The 18,619-nt window shown below is 42.6% G+C and overlaps 1 protein-coding gene and 1 long non-coding RNA gene across 2 annotated transcripts in view; both read left to right on the top strand.

Moving 5' to 3' along the window:
• LOC130296586 (uncharacterized) overlaps nucleotides 1-18,619 on the top strand; it is a 62,890-nt gene that overhangs the window by 31,248 nt on the left and 13,023 nt on the right. The gene's annotated exons all lie outside the window — the stretch shown is intronic.
• Nucleotides 4,689-5,470, top strand: LOC130296585 (uncharacterized). Its single transcript, XM_056548277.1, has 2 exons — nucleotides 4,689-4,732; nucleotides 4,844-5,470. Exons 1-2 carry the CDS (start codon nucleotides 4,708-4,710, stop codon nucleotides 5,431-5,433), a joined length of 615 nt encoding a protein of 204 aa, XP_056404252.1. The 5' UTR covers nucleotides 4,689-4,707; the 3' UTR covers nucleotides 5,434-5,470.

Raw genomic sequence — 18,619 nt, 5'->3', positions numbered from 1 at the left:
CGATTTTGACAAACGCAAAAAAAACAAAACCCCACATGTGACCCCATTTCGGAAACGACACCCCTCATGGAATGTAATGAGGGGTGCAGTGAGAATTGACCCCCCACAGGTGTCTGACGGATCTTTGGAACAGTGGTCCGTGAAAATGAAGACTTGTACAGCCCACTGTTCCAAAGATCTGTCAGACACCAGTGGGGGGCAAATGCTCACTGTACCCCTTGTTACGTTCCTCAAGGGGTCTCGTTTCCAAAATGGTATGCCATGTGTTTTTTTTTGCTGTTCTGGCACCAGAGGGGCTTCCTAAATGCGATATGCCCCCCGAGCAAAATTTGCTCTCAAAAAGCCAAATATGACTCCTTCTCTTCTGAGCATTGTAGTTCGCCCATAGTGCACTTCAGGTCAACTTATGGGGTACCTCCATACTCAGAAGAGAAGGGGTTACAAATATTGGGGGGTATTTCCTACTATTAACCCTTGCAAAAATGTGAAATTTGGGGGGAAACACACATTTTAGTGGAAATTTTTTTTTTTTTTTTTACATAATGCAAAAGTCGTGAAACACCTGTGGGGTAATAAGGCTCACTTTATTCCTTATTACATTCCTCAAGGGGTCTAGTTTCCGAAATGGTATGCCATGTGTTTTTTTTTTGCTGTTCTGGCACCATAGGGGCTTCCTAAATGCGACATGCCCCCCGAGCAAAATTTGCTCTCAAAAAGCCAAATATGACTCCTTCTCTTCTGAGCATTGTAGTTCGCCCATAGTGCACTTCAGGTCAACTTATGGGATACCTCCATACTCAGAAGAGAAGGGGTTACAAATATTGGGGGCTATTTCCTGCTATTAACCCTTGGAAAAATGTGAAATTTGGGGGAAACACACATTTTAGTGAAAAAAAATTTTTTTTTTTTACATATGCAAAAGTCGTGAAACACCTGTGGGGTATTAAGGCTCACTTTATTCCTATTATGTTCCTCAAGGGGTCTAGTTTCCAAAATGGTATGCCATGTGAGGGTTTTTTGCTGTTCTGGCACCATAGGGGCTTCCTAAATGCAACATGCCCCCCAAAAACCATTTCAGAAAAACGTACTCTCCAAAATTCCCTTATCGCTCTTTCCCTTCTGAGCCCTCTACTGCGTCCGCCGAACACTTTACATAGACATATGAGGTATGTGCTTACTCGAGAGAAATTGGGCTACAAATATAAGTATAAATTTTCTCCTTTTACTCCTTGTAAAAATTCAAAAATTGGGTCTACAAGAACATGCGAGTGTAAAAAATGAAGATTGTGAATTTTCTCCTTCACTTTGCTTCTATTCCTGTGAAACACCTAAAGGGTTAAAATGATGACTGAATGTCATTTTGAATACTTTGGGGGGTGCAGTTTTTATAATGGGGTCTTTTGTGGGGTATTTCTAATATGAAGACCCTTCAAATCCACTTCAAACCTGAACTGGTCCCTGAAAAATAGTGAGTTTGAAAATTTTGTGAAAAATTGGAAAATTGCTGCTGAACTTTGAAGCCCTCTGGTGTCTTCCAAAAGTAAAAACTCGTCACTTTTATGATGCAAACATAAAGTAGACATATTGTATATGTGAATAAAAAATTTTTTTATTTGTAATATACATTTTCCTTACAAGCAGAGAGCTTCAAAGTTAGAAAAATGCAAAATTTTTAAATTTTTCATAAAATTTTAGGATTTTTCACAAGGAAAGGATGCAAGTCACCACAAAAATTTACCACCATGTTAAAGTAGAATATGTCACGAAAAAACAATCTCGGAATCAGAATGATAACTAAAAGCATTCCAGAGTTATTAATGTTTAAAGTGACAGTGGTCAGATGTGCAAAAAACGCTCTGGTCCTTAAGGCCAAAATGGGCTTGGTCCTGAAGGGGTTAAAAAATCTTAATCCTTTCAGTACTTATGACCTTCTGAAGTTAAGGTTGTTTTTTTCTGTCTAAGTCCTCTGTCTCGGGCAACGCCCAGTTTAGAAGCAAATCCCCATAGCAAACCTCTTCTAAACTGGGCGTTTCCCGAGACAGGTGTCATCAGAGAGCACTTAGACAGAAAATAACAACCTTAACTTCAGAAGCTCATAAGTACTGAAAGGGTTAAGATTTTTTAATAGAAGTAATTTGCAAATCTGTTTAACTTTCTGGAGCCAGTTGATATATATAAAAAAGTTTTTTGCCTGGAATACCCCTTTAAGATTGAACTGATTATTATTGATATATGTCATGAATGCATCAACGGTCAGATGGTCGGACGACCAAATGATGACCACATCGTCTACATACCTCCCATACCATGCGAGGCATGTGGAAAATGGATTGGTGTCAGAAAAAATAAACTGCTCCTCCTACCAAAAAACAAAACGGTTAGCCCGAGCTGGTGATGACTTTGCTCCCATTGAAGCACCCGTGCGCTGCAAATAAAAATTGTTACCAAACATAAAATAATTGTGTTTTAACACAAAATCTACCACCTCAATAATGTAATGTCTCAAATCCACAGAATATTTAGAAAATCTCATCAGTATATCCGAGATAGCTGATAATGCCAGGTTTTTCGGAATACTGGAATAGAGCGATTCAATGTCGCAAGTAAGCCACGACAGAGAATCGCTCCATGGGAATTTAGTTCTTCTGACCAGGGGTTTACTGAAAATTCAGATTGTTCAGATAGCACGGACACTAGCGGGGACTCAGAACCGCAATATGTGAACACTCACAAGAATCGCAATGCGAGAAGACAATCAAAAAACGAGGAAGGCGCGGTGGCAGAAAACATAGGAAGAAGAGCTTCGGAGCGTAACAAGGACAAACGGAAAAAGTAATAAAAGAGGATTTTCAAGTCATTAACATTTCTGCACAAATAATTACAGATGAAGAAACCTCGGTCCTGTGGAAAGGACTGGGTTTCTCTCCTACACATCATTTTGATGTTTATCGGACAATTATGGATATAAACAAATTTGTGAGAACTTTCACAGTTAAGAAACATTTTTTTGTGGAAAATGCTGATGAACCATCGGACCCACCTCAACTTTCTATAAACCCTGATTTACCACTAATGCATACGTTAGCAGAACAAATTGCTTTTAGAGATCTCTGTCTCCTTGAAAATAGTGGGATATCAATTTGTGATGAAGTGAATACTGCACATACCTTCTCCACTAAAAACCAAAATTTTTACCCCATGCAGACCAGACCAGCAATTTTTGATTGGTTCCAGGACCTTATCATGAAAGATTTGGTTAATCTACAATCAAAAGTAATGTCCAATACAAGTGAAAAAATAGAATATTAGTCCTCAGCTCAATATCAGGAAAAAGATTGATGGGGGATGTCTGGTATCAATCTTTTTCCTGATATTGAGCTGAGGACTAATATTCTATTTTTTCACTTGTCTGCATCCCTCTGTGGGGGAGAGCTTTTAGTTAACCTCGCTAATTTTTCTGTGGTTGAGCTACACATATCTACATTTCCCTAATGTCCAATACAACTCGTCCTAATTTGAATAAAAAGGAGGCTGCTGCCATAAAGAAATTAAAGAAAAACAAAAATTTGACGATCCGATCCGCCGATAAAGGCGGCTCGGTAGTATGTATGGACACGGGACTGTATATCAATTTAAATGAAAATCTACTATCTAATGATAAAACTTACCTTAAACTTTGTGGGAATCCCACTGAACCTTTTAAAAAAGAACTGTTGACTCTGTTTGAAGAGGGGAAAGCCAGATCAATTTTGACCCAAAAAGAAGTGGATTATATTTACGTGCATGCTCCAATTATTCCTATCTTCCACTCGCTACCCAAGCTGCATAAGGACCGATTTCCGCCGCCGATGCGTCCGATTGGGGCGGGGATCGGATCCCATAACGAGCACCTATGCGAGTGGTTGGACTCAGTACTGCAACCTCTGGTTATGCAATGCCCAAGTTATATCAAGGACACTAAGCACTTGCTAAAAATCATGGATGAATTCCCATGGAGCGATTCTCTGTCGTGGCTTACTTGCGACATTGAATCGCTCTATTCCAGTATTCCGAAAAACCTGGCATTATCAGCTATCTCGGATATACTGATGAGATTTTCTAAATATTCTGTGGATTTGAGACATTACATTATTGAGGTGGTAGATTTTGTGTTAAAACACAATTATTTTATGTTTGGTAACAATTTTTATTTGCAGCGCACGGGTGCTTCAATGGGAGCAAAGTCATCACCAGCTCGGGCTAAGCTTTTTGTTTTTTGGTGGGAGGAGCAGTTTTTCTGACACCAATCCATTTTCCACGTGCCTCGCATGGTATGGGAGGTATGTAGACGATGTGGTCATCATTTGGTCGTCCGACCATCTGACCGTTGATGCATTCATGACATATATCAATAATAATCGGTTCAATCTTACGTTTACCCACACATGGTGTAAAAGTGAAACCCCCTTTTTGGATGTCATATTACGTGGTAACCATGATACAAATAAAATTGAGGTTGATCCTTATAGAAAAAAAGATATCAGGCAATACCATCCGAAGGGCGAATTCATGCCATTCCAAACAAACAGTAAGAGCCATACCAGTAGGTGAATTTATACGAATTAAGCGGAACAGTTCCGCAGGGAAGCTGATGCAGCATGCACACGCCTGGCGGCTCGAGGTTACCCTGGATGGCTCTTGAAAAAAGCTTGGTCGAGAGTGGATCCTATGGATCGAAAATCCCTTTTTACAAGTAAGCAACCAACTGAATCACAAGATTGTCCTACATTTGTCACCACGTACAGTCCAGAATTTAATGACATCAAACGCATTGTAATTAAACACTTACCTTTGCTATCAACAGATCCCACGGTAGGGGAGATTATAAAGTCAGGTGTGAGATTTGCAGCGAGGCGGGCACCTACTCTATCCAATCTCCTTGTTCCCAGTATGGTGGACACGGCTAGTGTTACCACCCAGTGGATTAGCACCAAGGGCTTCCACAAGTGCGGTAAAACGCGGTGTGTGGTATGTCCCTTTGCCAAAAAATGCCAGAAAATAGAAGGTACGGTGGATGGCAAATGCCATGTCATTCACAACTTTATAAACTGTGATAGCACTTTTGTTTTATATAAAATCATGTGCACACAATGTCACTTAACATATGTGGGTTCCACCAAAAGGTCCCTTAAAAAACACATGCAAGAGCACATTAGACATGCTGCTGGCCCTTTAAGCTCGAACATTTCTAACACATCTAAACATTTTCTAATATGTCATAATTCAGACACCACTTCCCTCAGGTTCTCAGGCATTGAGAAGGTGAAGCTAAATAAAAGGGGAGGTGACCATATTCGATCCCTCCACAATAGGGAAATCATGTGGATTTATCTTTTGAATTGCATTCAACCCCATGGTCTAAATAGCAAAACAGATTTAATATTACATTACTGATATGTCTCCGAATAATTTATCTGTGTTTGGTCCCATGTTTTTGTTTTAATCACGTGCACATGTGATGTGGACCTGTCCCTCCCCTTCCTGTGGGAATGGGGAAAATGTCCTGGAGTATATAAGGGTGCCTCATTTGAGGATCTACAGGCTATGAGTAAGGATCGATAGATCAGAAACGCGTCAGCCATGCTTGGGACCCCCCTCTGTTTGTGCAATATTTCATATTTTTGATATGTTCACGGTTTGTCTGCCACCGTGATGGCTTTTAAGGAAGAACCCTCAATAAAGACGGACGTTTTACTTCTACTTGCTGGCTTTTTTAGTATTTTATTTTAGTTTTATCCACTGTGGCAGGGATGAAAATTATTCCAAAAGAAACTAACTCAACTGTCTATGCTCCCCCATTGCTCCAATATTGATGTCCCGTTCTCTGTTCGCCGCCTTCTGCTTTTCCTGCAGGTCAGTGAATCACGGTGCGCTCAGTGTCATCATTGTTTCAGCACCAGTTTTACAAATCAGTGTGCCTCCAGTGTTACACCAGTGTTTACAAATAAGTGTGCCTCCAGCTGTTGCAAAACTATAACTTCCAGCATGCCTTGACAGCTAGAGACTGTCCGGGAATGCTGGGAGTTGTAGTTTTGGACCCCCTGGAGAGACACTGTTTTGAAAACACTGCCTTAGTCAGTATTTTCCAACCTAGGGACTTCCAGCTGTTGCAAAACTACAACTCCCAGCATTCCCCTGACAGTCTTTAGCTGTCCAGGCATGCTGGGAGTTATAGTTCTGCAACAGCTGGAGACACTCAGGTTTGGTAAGTAGGTCCTTAGTCCATTATTTTCCAACCTGGGTGCCTCCAGCTGTTGAAAAACTCTAACTCCCACTTAAGACTGTCCGGGCATGCTGGGAGTTGTAGTTTTGCAACAGCTGGAGGCCCCCAGGTTGGGAAACACTAACTACGGCAGTGTTTTCGAAACATTGTCTCTCCATCTGTTGCAAAACTACAACTCCCAGCATGCTCGAACAGTCTTAAGCTGGAAGTTAGAGTTTTGCAGCAGAAGGTGGCATTTTGGTGGGTAGTTGGGCCCTTAGTCCAGTGTTTCCCAACCTGAGTGCCTCCAGCTGTTGCAAAACTACAACTCCCAGCATGCCCAAACAGCCAAAGCCTGTTTGGAAAACACTGGACTAAGGGCCTACCTACCAAATGTAGCGTGGCCACACCACCTACCAACCAAACATATTACCTACCTAGCAAATGCTTTTCCTGCCTACCTAACAAACGTATACCGTATATACTCGAGTATAAGCCGAGTTTTTCAGCACGATTTTTCGCGCTGAAGACACCCCCCTCGGCTTATACTCGAATGAACTCTCCGCCCTCAGTGGTCTTCAACCTGTGGACCTCCAGAGGTTTCAAAACTACAACTCCCAGCAAGCCCGGGCAGCCATCGGCTGTCCGGGCTTGCTGGGAGTTGTAGTTTTGAAACCTCTGGAGGTCCGCAGGTTGAAGACCACTGCGGCCTTCGACATCATCCAGCCCCTCTCACCCCCTTTAGTTCTGTACTCCGGTGTGGTCCGGTGCTGCAGGACTGTCCAGTGGGGAGGTCGTCCGGTGGGATAGTGGTTCCGGGCTGCCATCTTCATCGGGGGGGGGGGCCCTCTTCTCCGCGCTTCGGGCCCGGAATAGCCATGTTGCCTTGACGACGACGCAGAGGTACGTTCATTACCAACGTCCCTCTGCGTCATCGTCAAGGCAACGCCTCTATTCCGGGCCCGAAGCGCGGAGAAGAGGCCCCCCGGTGAAGATGGCAGCCCGGAACCACTATCCCACCGGACGACCTCCCCACCGGACAGTCCTGCAGCACCGGACCAGCGCCGAGCACAGAACTAAAGGGGGTGAGAGGGGGCTGGATGATGTCGAAGGCCGCAGTGGTCTTCAACCTGCGGACCTCCAGAGGTTTCAAAACTAAAACTCCCAGCAAGCCCAGACAGCCGATGGCTGCCCGGGCTTGCTGGGAGTTGTAGTTTTGAAACATCTGGAGGTCCGCAGGTTGAAGACCACTGTATCAGACATTGACAAGCGGTGATGATGATGACATGTGGTGATGATGACAAGGGGATGATGAAGGGGGGGGTGGGATTATGACAAGGGGATGATGAAGGGGGGTGTGTGGGATGATGACAGGGGGATGATGAAGGGGGGGGGTGGGATGATGACAAGAGGATGATGACAAAAGGATGATGACAAGGGGATGATGAAGGGGGGTGGGGATGATGACAAGGGGATGATGAAGGGGGTGTGTGGGATGATGACAAGGGGATGATGAAGGGGGGTGGGGATGATGACAAGGGGATGTGTGGGATGATGACAAGGGGATGATGAAGGGGGGGTGGGATGATGAAGGGGGGATGATGACAGGCGGTGATGATGAAGGGGGGATGATGAAGGGGGGATGATGACAGGGTGATGATGACAGGGTGATGATGATGAGGGTGTTAATGACGGGGGTCTGGATGATGACAGGGGGGATGATGTATTTCCCACCCTAGGCTTATACTCGAGTCAATAACTTTTCCTGGGATTTTGGGGTGAAATTAGGGGCCTCGGCTTATATTCGGGTTGGCTTATACTCGAGAATATACGGTAACCTACCTACCTAGCGGCAAACCTTTTACTTGCCTTCCTACCAACTGAACTTACTACCTGCCTAAATAACTTGCAAACTTACTACTTGCCTACCTACTTAGAGAATGTTCTACTTACCTAATTTACTACTTGCAAACGCACTACCTGCTTACCTAGCAAACATATTACCTGGGGGGGGGGCCCAGGCATATTCTTTGCACAGGGGTCCTCTGTTGTCTGTGTCCGCCCCTGGTCGTATTCCTCTTGTCAAACCGCGGCTGAACAACAAACAATGTCAGAAGCGTCTTACCTGGGCTAAAGAAAAACAGACCTGGTCTGTTGCTCAGAGGTCCAAAGTCCTCTATTCAAGTTTTGCATCTCATTTGGAAACCAAGGACCCAGAGTATGGAGGAAGAATGGAGAGGCACACACTGCAAGATGCTTGAAGTCCAGTGTGAAGTTTCCACAGTTTGTGTTGATTTGGGGAGCCATGTCATCTGCTGGTGTTGGTCCACTGTGCTTCATTAAGTCCAGGGTCACCGCATCCGTCTACCAGATTTTGGAGCCCTTCATGCTTCCTTCCACAGACAAGCTTTACGGGGATGCTGACTTCATTTCCCAGCAGGACTTGGCACCTTCCCACACTGCCAAAAGCACCAAAACCTGGTTCAATGACCATGGGATTACTGTGCTTGATTTACCAGCAAACTCGACTGACCTGAACCCCATAGAGAATCTATAGAGCATTGCCAAGAGAAAGATGAGACATGAGACCAAACAATGCAGAAGAGCTGAAGGCCATTATTGAAGCATCCTGGTCTTCAATAACACCTCAGCAGTACCACAGGCTTATAGCTTCCATACCATGCCACATTGAGGCAGTAATTGCTGCAAAAGGGGCCCAAACCAAGTACTAAGTACATATGCATGCCTATATTTTCATAGGTCCGATATTGTTCCATGTACAATTCTTGTTTTCTTGATTACATGTAATATTCTAATTTTCTGAGATTGTGGATTTGGGGTTTTCATGAGCTGTAAGCCATAATCATCCCAATTATGAAAAATCACGGCTTGAACTATCTTGCTTTGCATGTAATGAGTCTCTCTCATATATTAGTTTCTCCTTTTAAGTTGCATTACTGAAATAAAGGAACTTTTGCAAGATATTCAAATTTTTCAAGTATCTCCTGTAGGCAGCAGTATTATACAGTGGTCCCTCAACATGCGATGGTAATTTGTTCCAAACGAGCCATCATTGGTCGAATCCATTGTATGTTGAGGGATTCGTGCAATGTAAAGTATAGGAAGCTGTACTCACCTGTCCCCGCCGCTCGAGATGGTGTCCCCGACGCTCCCGATGGTGATCCCAGGCCTCTCCGCTGTCTTCTCCGGTCCTCCGCTGTCTTCTCCGGTCCTCTTCTGTATTCTCCGGTCCTCTTCTGTCTTCCGCAAGGCCTTACTGGGCCTGCGTAGTGACGTCATTACGCCGCTGCGTACGCCATTCCTATTGGATGGCGTGCGCAGCAGCATATTGACGTCATCGGAGAGGGCCGAGAAGACACCGGAAGACCAGCGCTGGACCCGGAAGGCACCCCAGAACATCGTGGAGGGGTAAGTAATACTTACCGCACCACACGGGGAACATTAAGCTGCTATCCGGCAGCAGCTTAAGCATTTTGCGCTGTCGGATAGCAGTTAATGCGATGGCCCCGACATAAAAAAGCATCGTATGTCGATGCTGACATCGACATGTGATGGCCTCTGAGAGGCCATCGTATGTCGATTTCATCATATGTCGGGGCCATCGTAGGTCGGGGGGTCACTGTAGTAGCTATATTCATGTACATAAGAGGCAGTATTATTGTAGTTATATTCTTGTAGATACAGGACAGTATTTTAGTAGTTATATTCGTGACTATAAAGGACGGTTAAGACCACAGAATAAGAACATAATAAAATGTTTGCTCCTTTCTTACATAAAGGACATTAAAATGTAAAAGTGAACCAGGAAAACCTCTTTGCTGATATTAATATTAATTGTGACTTTACTATGTTTTGTCATTATTAATGTTAACTCACTTGTGACTTTCTCTGATGTTTTACTTTCTTTCCCCCTATTTTATATCAGCATAATGTGGTTACATGGAGGTTAATAGTATCTTCATGGGCTGCAGCACATGGAGTGGAAATGACAGCGCAGAACATGTGAGAATTAACACACATATTGTTATCATGAAGTACAGTGAATTTCACTTAGAATTAAGCCACCAGTTCAATTTTCTCTGCTTAATTTCTTTCTGAAAGATTTCATCGTTTTTGCTGTGATTCACTGAAAATCTCATTCCTATCACTTATAAATCTTTCCCTTTCATTGAGACATTGCAGAGATATTTAGCAGGGGAGAATCTAGGCCAAGGAATCCCACATGAAAGAATTTGCTGAATTTGAATTTTTTTAAGTTTCTACACTTAACTCCTTATCAACTTCAAGTATATTATGAATGTTATGTTCACATCTCATTCTAAAATATATTTCTAAACTGGACAACACCTCTAAATGGGTTTTTTCCATAGTTACAGGATATGATACCTATGTGATTGTGAGGAGTCTCACTACTATGACCCACAATCTTGAACATGGGGACCCCCAGTCTCCCACCAGAATGGAATTGAGGGATGTGTATGGGTCGCCGCTCTTGAAGATAGCGATAACTTGCGGTACTTGTGGTAAAAACCCCATTTAAGTAAAGAATTGTATTGTAACAATTCCTTCCATTTCTTCTTTTTTTTATTTTCAGTAGATGAGTGCACAACAATGTCATACAATAATAAGCAATGTACCAGTAATAAACCAAAAAACACAATGTAAACTTGAATAAAGAAAGTTACAATAAAAATGCAGCCAATGATGACATTCTCACTTGTCTCTTTTAATCTTGCAATCAGTATACATCATGGAGGTATGAAAGTGGGGAAAGAGGGACCATAACTATGGGGGGGGGGGACATATAACCAGGGGGCAACGAGGTAGTCCTCTAACCATCACCCATATGAGGTTATGGAGTCTGGAGAGGTTAAAATGGATGGGGCATTGTTGTACATTAGAGGGGAGTCACACCACCGAGCCCACACCTTGTGGAATTTCAGGGGCTAATCTCTATTTTTGCTATACTGTATACTTGACAACAAATCTATCACCTCATCCCAAAAATGGTGCAAAAATAAACAGTCCCATGGCATCTATGACAGCAGTGGTGAGGTAGTTCACCCATTCTGTGAAGTCTGACAGGGGTGAAAAAAAAACTGATGTATGATGTAAAGCTTTATAAACTTATTGGGGTACATTTATCATTGCCGTTTCAGTTCGTATTAATTAGCGAGTACTTCCCACATTAGGACAAGCTGGCTCATCCTGGAGCTAAAGGTGATAGTCCTGCACCCCAACCGTTACTAGCAAATCTTACTTACTTACTAGCATTCTTACTAGCAAATCATGACGCTTCTGGGCATATCCGGCCTCCGGAGGCCAAGAAGATCAGGGTGATTGGTGCTGTCATAGAAAACAACTTTCCCCCTGAAGTTTGTGTCCACCTCCTGTTAGTTCATATTCCCTGCCAGGAGCCGGGACTGGTTGGGACTGATTGACTAATTACAGCTTCCAGTGGAGAATATAAAATAATGGCAATGTGATTTCACATTCCCTGCCAGGAGCCAAGATTGGTCAGTCGGTGCCAACCAATCATGGCTTCTGGCGGGGAATGTAAAATCGCCCACCCTGCTGCCTGCCCCATGCTAGTACTGCAGAGCAGGTGTTATAGAAGCTGCGGTCAGTGTCTTATAATGGCCTTTTTTGTCATGGCTACAGAAGCTGATCAGACTCTGTCTGATATAATATAAGATAAACCGAAGGAGAGCAGCACAGGTGCAGACAAGCAGGCTTCCAGATAACAGTATATAAAAGATAGCTGCAGCACGCCAATGTAGTGAAAAAAATAGAGTAAGTTTATTTCATCCAACAATCCAGTGATTTTGGTTACCAGACTGCAGTCATTCAGCTTTCAGGAAATGGGTGCAGTTTGGTAGCTTAAACATTGCATCACTGGATTGTTGGATGAAATAAAGCTACTCTATCTACAGTACATTGGCGTGCTGAAGCTATTGTGGTGTCCCGGTACCGCATTTCATACGTTACCTTGTGGTGAGGTCCCCAAAGACAGAGTCCCTAGGAACAGTGGGGGTCCTCTACCTGAGCTAGCCCCTCGTCACCCCTTAGTTAGTTAATATGTATGTAAATAAACATGTAAATATGGCTATTAAAGATTCCTACCTTGTACGCGTCGCAGGACCTGCGGGTCATATGACTTAGTTCAGAACTCTATGGTTTGCTGAAGGACCTTTGGTGGTTTTGGACATGCGATCACCCACAATCCATTGTAACGGTGAGTGAAAGCTGATGTGGACCAATCCAAAACGGCCAGCCCCTGCCCATATAAGGTAGCTGCGCCATATTGTCGCTCTCTTGGGTTGCTGACTCTGGACGAGGTAGGACCTCCGCAGCTTACAAGACAAATTACTAGGCCCAAAGCCTTGCAGCTTAGGCCTGCGCTAGAGACGGATAGTTCTTACAATTCCCCGCTATCTCCGCAAGATCTCCGGATCTAATCCAACCCCTAAATCCGGCGGATCCATGCAAATACAATCCTCAAAATCTAAAGAAGAACTTTCCGGTCCTAAGCATCTGTCAATCACGTCTGTGCTGTTTGTAAAGATTCTGTTATCTGGACTGTTACCGTTATTGCATATAAAGAAAATCTTCAGTAAAGATTCCTGCAAGTTTTAAGTTCAGCACTGCTGTGGACAATCTATTTATTTTACACTCACCTATCGCTCTTGGAAAGGGTGGCTATAGGACCAGCACCACTACAGAGTTTTAACCCTCACCCTGGCGTCACGAGTGACAAGGGTTAACAGCTCCCTTTATCCTATAGTACCGCAACACCCCTACCCCTACTGCCCTACAACCCCAGGCTATCACACTATCTTTTGTATGATGCTAGATAGATGTGAGATCCCGAGATCTCCCTAATAAGGTGAGCTCATATGTAGAGAGCTAAGAACAGAGCTTATTATTAAAGGGATACTCTGCCCCTAAACATCTTATCCCTTATCCAAAGGAGAGGAGATAAAATGTCTGATAGCAGGGGTCCTGCTGCTGGGACCCCTGCAATCTCTGTGCAGCAACTGGCGTTCGTTTAGAGCGCTGGGTGCGGGCAGCAGCGTTGTGACATCACTGCCATGCCCCCTCAATGCAACTCTATGGGAGGGGGGCGGCCAACACAAGACATCATGATCCTGCTGCCCGCTCCAAGTGTGCAGAACAAAATGTTATGAATGCTGCGGAATACCCCTTTAAACATATAATCTGAAAAATGGTTTCACAGTGCTATGTACAAAAATACAAAAACAAATGACATACAGATTACACAATATAATAAAGAGTGAAAATAGGCAGTTTAAGAAATGAAATGGGACATACACAAGAAAATCCTTACATATGATTATTGATGCATAAAAGTCCTTGTGAGAGATCTTTCATGGTATAGGTCCTTGCAGTCGGTCAAAGAGATCTCCTCAAGATGTTTCCAATATATAACCAAGTTGTAACAAAGAAATCCCCTCAGCATCTCTATATAGATTCTATCAGAGAGCCATCCTGAGGTTGATCAGGTGAATGCTGGAGCATCATATGTTCTTTAGAGTTCAGGCCCAGGTGACTAACCTTTAAAGGGGTACACCGCCCCTAGACATCTCATCCCCTAGCCAAAGGATAGGGGATAAGATGTCTGATCGCGGGGTCCCACTGTCTCGGCTGCGGCACCCCAGACATCCAAGGCTCCATGCTGGATGACTAGCGATGCGGGGCGGAGGCTCCAGACATCATGGTCACGCCCCGCTTGTGATGTCACCACCATGCCTCCTCAATGCAAGTCTATGGAAGGGGGCATGATGGCCATCGTGCACCCTCCCATAGACTTGCATTGAGGGGCGTGGCCATGAAGTCACGAGCCTCTGGCGCTGCACCCAACTCTCTAAACGAACGCCAGGTGCAGCAGGAAGTTCGCATGTGTCCCCAGCCGCGGGACCCCCATGATCAGACATCTACTCCCCTATCCTTTGGATAGGGGATAAGATGTCTAGGGGCAGAGTATCCCTTTAAGCTACTTAAAAGGTCTCCAATGCCTGACCAGTCTAGGTCTGTAATTCTTATCCATAGTTTTTATGATCTAAGTTTATGAGGGGGAGATTTATCAAAACCTGTCCAGAGGAAAAGCTGCTAAGTGGTCCATAGCAAACAATCAGATCACTACTTTCATTCTTGAAAAGGCCTCCGATAAATGAAAGAAGCGATCTGATTGGTTGCTATGGGCAACTCAGCAACTTTTCCTATGGACAGGATTTGATAAATCTCCTCCATTGTGTTGGCCACAGAGATCCTGTGTCCGGCCTTGCATTGAAAGGTTATACAATACAGGTCACACTAAAACTCTATATTATACATACACAAGTTAAATACCTAGACTGTGAGTGGATGGAGTCCACAGCTGGAGATCCACTCTATGGGCCGAGTCAACCAGTCCAGTATTGCTCAGATCACAAATCAGCAGACTGGGGAGAGCACCTAAGGGCCGGAGATGCACTGTGCCCAAGCTGGAGGGTGGTCTTCTGATTACATGCCGCAATCTCTGAATTGAATGGGGTGTGCACAGTGGGCAATGGCTGTGAACTAGGTGGACACCCATAAAGGCACCACCAGGTAATGAAAGATGCAGGAAAGTGTGGTCGAAGGCATAGAGAGGCCTAGTGGCATGGAAAAGGCAGTAAAAAAATCTGTGAGCTCAGTAGCTTTCCCTCCTCACATCTGGCTCACTTGGCTGGTTGGTCACGACCCTTCCATTTTTTTCTTATCACATTGTCATTATTTCTTAAGGTGCAAAAAAGGCGCAAGCAGGGTTTATTTGCGCCTTTTTTGCACCTTTTGATTTACCCATTTCTGCTGATTTTGAGTTGCAATCCACAGATTTTGGCAATACACATGATATGGGAGGGTTTTGTGAACTGCGCCTTTTTGTAAAAAGGCGCAAAAAAGGGGCAAAGCCACTGAATATTCTCTAAAACAACAACAGCTCAGACTTAGCTTAGCTTTTTGGTGTATGTGAAGAGAGAAATTTCAGAAAATGTGACCTGCACAAAATTTATCAAATGCTCTGTGACTGTTTAATAAATTTGGTTCTCCTTCACATCACCAGCACACAAAAAAAGATGTAGAAAAATGCTTCACTTACACCTACAATGATAAATTCCGGCCATTGAATTAATATAAAATTGGTTGTAAAGATATTCACACCCTTTTTCTTTTATATTCATTGCGTTGTAACAAGTCCTTTCTTTTGCCTCAAATCATCCAGAGAACAGATGTAGCTACAATTGTATCTTTCTTTCTGTATGCAGATACTCTTTGTATCTTAGATGTAGAAAATTAATCAAAATTTTGCTTTAAAATTTGCTCATTTCCTTTTAAAATAGATGCGGAAGGAGCCCCCTCCTCCTATTTGCATCATAAAACGACTTGAGATCATTCATTCTTCCTCTTGGGGATAATAAAGAAGCCTCAATGAGAAGAGTAGAGATGGACAGGAATAAGTACACGGGGCTCTCCTGGATTCTGATTGGTCGAGGGCCCAACTATATGAGAAGGGCTGAAGAAAAACGTGCATTGTATAGAGAGTCGGCGGAGCTGGTTTTATTAATTTTCAGATAGTTCATTGAACAGTCACATAGAGGATCTGCATTTTCGATTTTTTTTGCTTTTCTTATAGAAAAAAATTGTAACTTTATACAAATGTAAATGATCATTTTGTAAATGTAAATTACTGAAGAAATTCAATATCAGGGCACCAGATGTCAGGATTTATTTTGTCACCAACAACACAACTATGAGGATTTTACGTGGATGCATTCAGGGTTTCTCCTTAAAAAAATGGGCTTTCTGTATAGAATGTGTCAGCATTCGGCTCATTTGCCCAATATTCTGAATACTATTGATAGTCTCTGGCCTTATCATATATGAAGGATAAAAGTGGACCAAAATTTATAGTGACTGTATAGAAAAAAACAGCTGCATGTGGTGACCAATAACCACACAATGTTCCAGATATTGTGACAACATAGTGCGACCATTGGTCATCACATGCAGGTTTGGTCTTGCCATGCGATGTTCATGATATGGTAAGTGTCCCTTCCATCTTGAAAGTTATTCTTTCAAGACTAGTGTCATATTAAAATTTGTGATATTTCGCGAATATATGGGCGAATATTCATCCTATATGCGTGAAAATCGCATATTCGCAATATTCGCTGCCTTTTTTTTCAATGCGAAAATTAATCATAAAAGTTGCATGCGCATTCGCCATCAAATTCGCATGCACAATATCGCGTGATCTTCCGCAGCAATATTCTCATTGGCCCACAAACTAAAAGAAGGGAGGATCAATATTTGTCTCACACAGTAAATAATATTGGAGCCTTCTTGACCACAAGCTGGAAGCAGGGAGGGATGAGCACTGTGATGTATACTGTGATGTGTACTGTGAAAAAAAAAGAATTGAATATTTGTAATTGCGAATGTATAGCGCTATATTCGAAATATTTTCAAATTTGCGAAGTTGGGATATTCACCATAAAAATTAGCATTGGGAATATTCGTGCGCTGCACTATTCAAGACAACAGGGAAGTGAAAGTGGAATTCTAGGAGTAAGGAAAGGTATTGCGTATTCTGCTAGATAACCTCTTTAAAGGGGTACTCCAGGGAAGTATATATATATATATATATATATATATATATATATATATATATATAGAGCAAGCGTCCAAAATCACAGCACAAGACAGGTCAGGATCTTCAAAAAAGCTGGGTAGTCTTTATTTTTCCCATATCAAGAGCAACGTTTTGGCAGTAATAGCCTTTATCAAGCATAACAAATTTGTGAACAGTGTACATATATATATATATACCACAAGTACATTTCATTGGTTGTAACACAGGTGACATACATGTGCAATCAATTAAAAACACACCTCTGCTAGAATATCATTGGTGCAATCATTCACCTCTACGGATGATATCAGGTTGTCATAGCAACCCACCATATACAATACTTCTATTACTATTAGTCCGGTGCTGTAAAAAATACAGTGCAAGATAGTGCCATATGAGTACCTTCAATATCAGCCATCTGTCATCAGCGATCATCTTAAAGGGTACCTCTCATCAAAAAAACTTTTGATATATTATAGATTAATGTATGCAGAAAAACTTTACAATTGCATGTTATTAAAAAAATATGCTTCTTTCTATTTAATTTTCTAGTTTGAAGAAATGACCACTAGGGGTCTCCCTACTAGTCCTGGCAGCAAGCATTTCAGACTCATGCTGGAGTCCTAAACACTACGAGCTGCAAGTCTACTTTGTTCACAAAGGAGAACACTCAGAGCTGCCAGCCTGCTTTGTTCACAGCCTGTTTGGCTGTGAACAAAGCAGGCTGGCAGCTCTGAGTGTTTAGGACTCCAGCATGAGTCAGAAATGCTTGCTGACAGGACTGATCGGGAAAAATACAATAGAAAGAAGCATATTTTTCCATTAACATGCTATTGGAAAGTTATTCAACATTCATTAATCTAAAATATATCAAAAGTTTATTTGATGAGAGGTACCCTTTAACATCATACCGATCGTAACTTCTTATACATCTGTAATTGTTTGTAAACATAGCTACTGCGCAGGTGTCGAGCATTCTCATGTCACTTCCGCCTCTGACTATTCGCAGTCAATCATGTCAATCAGATTTGCGTCATGCCCTTACCCTTACTGCGCATTCTGTGGTCCGTGCGGCTGCGTCGGTAATGTCCGCGATCGCGTTGTTATGTATAACATCACGATCACAGCGGACAGCCGCGCATGCGCCTTCACCACATTTTCAACCATGTTAGTGTGACTGCCCGTATCAGACCGGTCCTCGCAATGTTCTGTTGAACATATTGCGGTTACTACGGCTGACCGCGCATGCGCATCCACATAGACGAAATTTGCCAATACAGGGAAACATGGTAATTACCACGATTGACTATAGAATATAATAATAGGTTATTTTTATTTTCAAAATATATTTCAACATATAAATACAATGAAAATGAGAGAAAAAAGGGAAAATTTCGTCTTTCATCTTTCTATATTGTGATGATGTTGGTTGTGATGGCTGTGACTTTAATATTTAAGAATTAACAATCTTAAAGCAATAGAGCAAAGAAAATTTACCTCTAACATAAAGTAGAATATGTCACGAAAAAACAATCTCGGAATCAAATTCATAAGTAAAAGCATTCCAGAGTTATTAATGCTTAAAGTGACAGTGGTCAGATGTAGTGTTGCTCGCGAATATTCGCAATTCGAATATTATTCGCGAATATCGCATATTCGCGAATTCGCGAATTTCGCGAATATAG

The sequence above is a fragment of the Hyla sarda genome, chromosome 12 (genome assembly GCF_029499605.1).
Source record: "Hyla sarda isolate aHylSar1 chromosome 12, aHylSar1.hap1, whole genome shotgun sequence".
Lineage (NCBI taxonomy): Eukaryota > Metazoa > Chordata > Amphibia > Anura > Hylidae > Hyla > Hyla sarda.
This window is presented reverse-complemented; position numbering and strand designations above follow the sequence as displayed.

Coding starts and splice junctions, on each gene's coding strand:
- LOC130296585 (XM_056548277.1), top strand. CDS start 4,708: ATGGATCGAAAATCCCTTTTTACAA. Junction 4,733..4,843: donor TCGAAAATCCCTTTTTACAA/GTAAGCAACCAA, acceptor TGCTATCAACAG/ATCCCACGGTAGGGGAGATT.